Raw genomic sequence first — 7,953 nt, 5'->3', positions numbered from 1 at the left:
ACTACCAGGTGGAAGTTTTACCGTCCCTTAACCCTGTGCGTGATTAAAGCTGAGGTTGTTTCTGCTTAAAGTCCAGCTCCTGCATTAAGCGGGCGAGGCAGGGACTGCTTTTGGGCCAGGACAGTAGCTCTTACAAAGAGGTTCACTGAAGGATGGAACCTGAAGGCACCTCATCGCCCAAGGGCAGAAAAATAGCGTTACAATTTCTGCTCTTACAAAAAGCACCGCAGTCAGTCCGTTATTTGCTACAAGCCACTGTTCTCTGCAAATTGACTGCGGCAGAGTAGAATATTGTGTTTTCTGCCCTCGGCACTGCAAGGATGAATATCTGGAGCAGGGGAGATTCAGAGACGGAAAGGCAGCAGGAGCAGCTGGGAGTTAGTGGTTTAACTGGAGGGCAGCCCAGTGCTCTCCTAGGGCAGATGCTGGCAGGGACCGGGAGCTGTAGCATCCCTGCATGTTGGGAGCAGGCAGAGGTATGTTGGGGGCCCAGGGCAAACTCTGCAATACAATGGACGAAAATAAAGCTTTGGAGCTGAAGTATTGGCAGCTTTTCCAGAAAACAGAAGTGCTAATGATAACACAGTTTTCCGTTAAGCCCGATGCATTGAACGAATGAGCAGCTGGCTGGTTTTTGTCTCTGAGCATTAAGCCACAGAGCAGGATGTGGATTTTTTACATTGCTGAGGCGACGCAGAGTGGAATACAAATAAAATAAGCTTAAATTCAGCTGTTGAAAAATCTCTCTGCGGTAGAGCAACTTATTTTTTGCTGACCTTTAACTTTTTTTTTTTTTTTAATGTTCTTATGCATGCCTGGGATTTTTACTCCCTGGGAAGTGCTTAGCCCCTGTTATATTTTTCCTGGTCTCTGCAAGCTTTGTTGCTCAGTTCTTGCAGTTCCTGAGTAGCTGCATGGTGTTGGCCTGTTACTAACCTGCCTTTTGCACTGGCTGTGAGTGAGCCCAACAGGGCCGTAACAGACCGTGCAGAGAAACGGCATTTGTGCCAGACCAGTCACGGGGGTTTGGATGTGACTTTGTGCAAAGCTTGTGAATAAACCTCTCGAGTCTGGGGAAGGAGATGCAGCTCAACCTCTAGCTTGGCAGCTCGCTTTGGTATTGCTGGGAAGCCATGAAAGGCTGAAAGGGATAAAAGCCAAAAATGCATCGCGGTATCTTTTTTTCTCCTGTTGTTTCCTAAGTGCAGATTGACCATCCTTTATTTTGTTGAATGCGCTTTCCTGTTGCAGGGCAGCCTCGCCTGCGCGCTCACCCGTGCATCACGGGCACTGTCCAAGCGCTGTCAAACCAGCCCCCTCCTGAAATCCTGATAAAATCTGAAAACGCCCTTTTGTCTGCATTGGAGAATATTGAACTTACTGAATAAGTATATATAAAAGCATAAACCCCAATAAACCTGGAAGGAGTTGCTTTGCCAAACAGTTGGCTTTAAAAATCCCTTTTCTCTGCTTATCCAGGGAGGCAGAGGGTCGCAGTCTGCTGGAAGGGATGAAGTCCTTTGTGCCGGCCCTCCCGTGAGGGAGGAGGGAGGAGATGCTCCATAAGCCAAGGGGTTTCAAAGAGCATCTGGACGATGCGAACGTGGCTGGCACGGAGCCACCTGCCCTTCCTGCCCCTCGCTTCATCCCTGCTTACTTTCACTTTTGAATAGATGGATTTTACTTTTCATTGTCACTGCTGTCCCTTCCCGCTCGGTCATTGCAGCAGATCAGCCTGTTGGGGTGGGTCAAGAGTTGGGATCCAGACCTGGGCATCGCAAGCCATATGATAGAGGAGTGGGATTGTAGCAGAGAAATAAAATAACGGGGACTATTATTTCCCAAATAATAAGGATTAATAGTAAGGGTTAATATTTCCCAAATAGTCCCTCCCAAACTGCCTTCCCTTGTCCTTCTGTGGCATACTATTAACTGAGAGAGCCTAGAGGAGGGGAAAAGAGGCCAGATGAAATGAGATTTTTCCTAGGGATTTATAGCATCCTTTTTATCTTCTTTTCCCCTTGCCCCGGGCAGGGTCTGCGTTCCCCACAGGGCTCTCCCTGCCCCTGGCCCCTCTCCACCAAGGGGGACCGGAGCTCAGGTGGATGCTCTCTCGCTTTGCAGCCACTGAACCCAGATCCAGAAGAGGATGGGGAAGCAGAACAGCAAGCTGCGCCCTGAGGTGCTCCAGGACCTGCGCGAGAACACCGAGTTCACAGACCATGAGCTGCAGGAGTGGTACAAGGGCTTCCTAAAAGATTGCCCGACGGGCCATTTGACTGTGGAAGAGTTCAAAAAAATATACGCGAATTTTTTCCCCTATGGCGACGCATCGAAGTTTGCGGAGCACGTCTTCCGCACCTTCGACACCAACGGCGACGGGACGATTGACTTTAGGGAATTCATCATCGCCCTGAGCGTCACCTCTCGGGGCAAGCTGGAACAGAAGCTGAAGTGGGCGTTTAGTATGTACGACCTGGACGGCAACGGGTACATCAGCCGCGGGGAAATGCTAGAAATAGTGCAGGTGAGGCGTTGTCTCTATTTTATATTTTATTCATGTTGCTATAAGCTCTTCACCCTGCGACAGCTGGAGATGAGGGATGTGCTGACCTGGGTCCCTCCTGCCCCCGGGAGGCTCCTGAGCCCCATGGTACCCAAAAGGACACTGGGGGCCGTGATGGGACCTACGAGGTGCAAATGAGGAAAGAGTCTGAGAGATGAACAGGGTGCTGAGCAACTGGCCTGCAGCGAAAATGTTGCATCTCTCCCTGGGGATTTCTTAGTGGGGTGTTGGTAGGATCCAAAAACTCTAAATGCAAATTTTACTGACCTGATTCATCTCAAAATTAATACTTTGAAACTTCAAATCTGAGTCAACGTGAGCTCCAAATGAAAGGCCGTAGCATGTCTTCATCGCCCAAAGGCTGGGGGCACGCAGCCCATGGGCTGTACTGGGGGGCGTGCAGGGCAGAACCCCCCGTGACCCTGCCCCACGTGCCAGCCGGGGCTCGACCCCGGCAGTGGGCTGCTTGCCGTCCGTTCTGCAGCTGAGATACGTTCCCTGTGTGCTGCCGGGGCACTGGGAAGCACGTAATGCATCCAGCCAGTGCCCCGCGGCTGGTCCTCATGGCTGAGCGGGGATAATTTAGGAGGAAGGCTAGAACTGGAGATATCCTAAAGAGGTCTCATCTTTATTCGCTTTCTTGTAAGTCTGAAAATCTGTTGTCTTACCCATCCACAAAGAAAAACGACCCCTATTCCTGTGTGCTCATATTCGCCTGTAATCCATACAACACCCCATGCGCATCCACGAAACCGAGTGTATGCTGAGAGCCAGCCAAAGATGCGATGGCTTAGCCCAGTTGCAGAAGAGAGAATGGCACACAGTTGCTTCCTGTATTTTAGCTCAGTCCTGCTCGTACATTAATCTAGACCCTGACTTTCCGTTAAACGGACCCACTGGCTTCTTTTGAAGTGCAAATGAATACAGGAAAGAAAAATAAAAAAAACTGCAGTCAGAAATTCCTATTTGTTTTGGTTTATAAAGTCCCGCAGCTGCCTGCCAGGGTCAGCTGCCTTTTTTTATTGCTACAGGCTTAAATTCTTTTTCTCAGTCCTAATGCTTTATTGTTTGGGTTGTGTTTTTTCTATATCTCCTTTTTTTTTCTTTTTTTTTAATTACTCAGGCAATCTACAAAATGGTTTCATCAGTAATGAAAATGCCAGAAGATGAATCCACTCCTGAGAAGCGAACAGACAAGATCTTCAGACAGATGGACACAAACAACGATGGTAGGATCTCCACCGGCACTCCTTCATAGGCTCTAGAAGTACAGGCTTTCTAGCCCAGCACTGATCGAAGCAGGTGATGGTATCGGGTTGGGGGGTGTGGAGCGCAGAGATGTTCCCCACCAGTACCTTGGGTCTCTGCCTGGCCTCGGTGAGCACCTCCGGTCCATAACGAATAGGGTGGATAAGTGGGCAGCAGATGAGAGACTTTTCGTGATGGGGGGGTGAAGGGATGGGAGGGGATCAGTCCTTCCCCGACATTTCACGGGTAAATCCCCTCCTGCAGAGGATCCTCTGAAACTCCCCCAAGTCCAGTGTGTTTGGGTCCTTTTCTCTGGGCATAGCACGAACTAGGCACGAGGTTTTGCTCCCGTTGCCCTTGATAGGGTTGCAGCCCTGGGCTTGTCATCAGTAACGCTGGTTGGGGTTGTGGTTTGGTACCTGAAAGCAGAACTTCCCCTGGGTCCATAGCACTTACTCTCTGTGCATGTTTATGGCATGTGTACATGCGTACGCACGGTGACACGCAGTCCTGCAGCCTTGACTCTGCTGCAGCCTGCGAGTCGGGGGGTGTAACAGCTCCGGAGCCAATTAATGAGCCACTTGAGGAGTCCTCCGGCAGCGTACCCGTCGTGGCCCCTCCACCTGAGCTAGCGCGTTTCCTTGGGCTGGAAAAACACAGGCAGAGTTGAGCAGTTTCCTCTGCCCATCAGCCTGCGACGCGTTTCCTCTCGACCCAGTCGAGGTGGAGCTTTCCCTGGGAAATACCCCGGCAGCGGCCGAGGTGGCAGCTGCCCATGTCAAAATCGGGAGCCGTATCCTACTGATGTGCTTAGGGGGAGCGAAGGCCTGGTTCTAGCACCGAGATACGGCGACCTGGAAAAATACGAGCTTACGTATAGAAAGGTTTTTATTTAAGAGAATTGTACGGCTGTGTTTTGACAGCTGTTGCTGCAGCCCCTGGGGCAAATTCCTGGCCTTGCTGAATTCCTCGGGTATTTTACCCTTGACTTCATCAAAACTAGCACTTCATCCGCTGACTTCACCTGTGGAGGGCCCTAAAATAACATTAACTAAAGTATTTTTGTTCTGCCGAAAGTAATGGCACGTGCAGATGTGCAACAGAGTAGTGGTCGCAAAACCTGCTATATACATCCTCCATCTGTTGCACTTCGTTGCTGAAATAAAGTCATCCTATTCCCTAGTAAAACACCAGCCCTGCAAGCCGTGCAGTGCCAAGCAACAAAGTCTGCGCATGGGGAAGCACGTATGCCTTTGGTCGCTGGAAGTGTTTCTTCTTCCCCATCTGACTGTTGCACATTGCAAATAAAATTTGATTTGTGCTTGTATTGCAAGGAGAGGGAAAAACTAATAAATGTCCTGATAGTGATGAGCACTCTTCCAGGCTGATAGAAAATTAAGAAAACACTTGATTTGGGGACATTAGCTTGAAAGCCAGAAATTAGGAAAGAAGTGTGCCACGGGTTCTTGAGCTTCTGTAATTTCTCCAGGAGAAAGGTTTTCTCATTCCTCCCCGTTTGACTTGATTCGAGTGTGCTGGCCACCGACCTCAGTCCTCTCCCTGTCCCCGCAGCAGGCTGGGAGCGTCCTGGGACCGGTGGAAACCAGCGCGATGAGCTTGTGCCTCCCTCCCTTCAGGGGCACGTGGCCAAAAGTGGGTCCTGCCCACCTAGAGCAGAGTTGGGTTGGGTTTGGTTTGGGTAGGGATGGCCCTGCAGTGTTGTGTGAGGGTAGGGGTAGGGTCTGCTGGGAGCACCAGGTAGATGGGAGATCGTTGGACACAGTGTCACGGATGCAGCAAATGCTTCTCTCCTCTGATTCGTAGGGAAAATTGTTTCGTTTCTTGTTAACATTGCTTTGCCTTACTTCTGCCACGGTTCAGAGTGCTGGAGCAGGAGACCATTGCTGATAGCAGGCAAGGCAGGGGCTGCTCATGGGCTCCCGATGGCATTTGTGCAGGGCACTGGTCCTGAGCTTGGGAAAAACCTGCCGGGAGGCTGCGTCACCGCAGGATTAGGTCTGGGAGACCAGATGTGACCTTTCGTCCGTGCCGTGCCGTGCCACAGGGCTGTTGGAGCCAGGGGACGCCGGGGCGGTTGCTCCTCGTGGCTGCTTCTCCAGAGATCACCTTTTCAGACCCGCAGACTGCTACGGCGTCTGTCCAAGTCAGCGCCTCTGGCCCACGCCGGAGATGTTTAAACCAGAAACGCTCGGGGCGACACGTGGCAAAAAGTGGCTCCCCAAGACTGGCTCTTCTCGCTGCCCCGGGGAGCGTGTCCCACTGCCGTACGCCCCGCAGGGCACAGCAGGTGGCTTGTAGGTGCAGGAGAAGCTGTCACTGCTCAGCCCTACACGTCACGACAAACCGTGAGGGTCCAAAGTGGAGGCATTTGGGATATTTAGGTTTAAAAGGTCATAGTAATATGGGCACAATTTTCAAAGCGTACATGTGTTCGGGTACCATACCTTGTGTTCATGTTTCATGTAATTTGTAAGGTCCGTTTCTGGGCAAAAAGCTGCCAAATTATATTAGGACAGTCGTTTTTGTATTTGGTACTGTCTTTTTAAATAAAAAATAATTATTATGCTGGATTGTTTTGCAGAAGAAAAATGCATCTGGGCTTAAGGGCTTGAGTAGGATTTGGCTGCTGTGCATTGCACTAAATTCCCCTCCATGCCTTTGTGATAGATTAAATATACATATGTTGCTTCAGTGAAGAGGCTTTTTTTTTTTTTTTAAGCTACAGCAATGATGGTGGCAACAATTGACCTTTTAAAAAGTATTTCCATTTTGCTTTTCCTCCTCTTAAGGTAAGCTGTCGCTGGAAGAGTTCATCAAAGGTGCCAAGAGCGATCCCTCCATCGTGCGGTTGTTACAGTGTGACCCCAGTAGCGCGAGCCAATTCTGATTAAAGCGGACAGTGTGCACAGGGAATCTCGGCTCGTGTCCTTCAAGCTTTGCTCGCAAACGGATGCCTTCTCAACCACCCCTCCACGCTGCGCGGATAAGGTCCCATTGCCAGACTCTGTGTGTGTGTGTGTGCGCGTGTCCGAGCGAACCAGCCCTCGCTCCCCTCACTAGCACCAGTGCAGCTCTCCTTTGGCAGCTCCGTTTTTGCTTCCCCGTAACGTTACGATTCACTCTACACATTTTAAACGTTAATCGAAAGGTATGTTTACATGCAGCCACAAAAGAGTTCAAATCGCTGGTGAGATACCACTTCACTTAGTCCGCAAGAAGGGTGATGTTCTAGTAGTTCTCGAGAAGATGTTAGGTAGGACTTTCACCCGACATAGCAGATGGTAGATAATTTATTTTGCTTCAGAAATTACTATGTTTAAAAAAAAAAAAAAAAAAAAAAGGACTGAATGGAGTAGAAAGTTAAAAAAAAAAAGGAAAAAAAAAAAAAAAGCAGCTTTCCTGGGCATGGTTCCAGTTTTCTTTTTGAGGAAAATTGCTTGCACTTATCTAATGGTCTTTCTTTTAATATATATAAGAATTATATATATATGGTGAAGTAAAATTTTAAATATTTAGGTCATCTATTTAAGGCATAAAATAGAACTCAAGCTTTGTTTCTTCTAGTCGTCTGTGATTTATTCAAATCTTGGAAATTGTTTTTTTGTGATATTTATGCATTAGAAAATTGCTGTTCCAAAAGAAATGCATGACTAGCATTTTGTGGAGATTTCACTCTGTTTAATTCCTGAATGCAAATATTTGTTCATTTTTACTGTCAGTCGTTCCAACGTTACTGTATTAACAAAAGACCTGAACGGAGTTCATCTTCGTTTTGTATTTCTCAGTGGAGTCCTACTTTCTGGTGGTTGCTGCGTTAAATGGCTTTTGAGTGCCCCGAGGTGACGTGACTCGCACTGCTGTTCTCGACTTGGCTACACCCCCTCCCTTTTGCTGTCAATATGTTAATAGTCTTGTGCATTCCAGTGTTATTTAATATCTGCCTAATGCCAAGAAATATTAATTGAAATAAAAGAATACTTTTCTTGTCACTGCCTGTCTTGGTCTAACCTATGCAACAAGTTCCTAGTGTCGCGTATTTGGGGGAAGGAGGAGGCTGGCTCCCTGCCCAGCGTGTCCCCGTCTTGTCTGAGACACGTTGCCTTGTAAGTACGTAGTTT

General features: G+C 48.7%; 1 protein-coding gene across 1 annotated transcript; it reads left to right on the top strand.

Moving 5' to 3' along the window:
• Window positions 1–2,149: 2,149 nt before the first annotated feature.
• Window positions 2,150–7,697, top strand: HPCAL1 (hippocalcin like 1; the record flags this gene model as incomplete). The annotated part of the gene is made up of 3 exons (XM_081997337.1): window positions 2,150–2,527; window positions 3,690–3,795; window positions 6,625–7,697. The coding sequence occupies 3 exons, from the start codon at window positions 2,150–2,152 to the stop codon at window positions 6,720–6,722; spliced, it is 582 nt and encodes a 193-aa protein (XP_081853463.1). The 3' UTR covers window positions 6,723–7,697.
• Between the last annotated feature and the right edge of the window lie 256 nt (window positions 7,698–7,953).

The sequence above is a fragment of the Phaethon aethereus genome (assembly GCF_964289735.1).
Source record: "Phaethon aethereus genome assembly, chromosome: 3".
Classification (NCBI taxonomy): domain Eukaryota; kingdom Metazoa; phylum Chordata; class Aves; order Phaethontiformes; family Phaethontidae; genus Phaethon; species Phaethon aethereus.
This window is presented reverse-complemented; position numbering and strand designations above follow the sequence as displayed.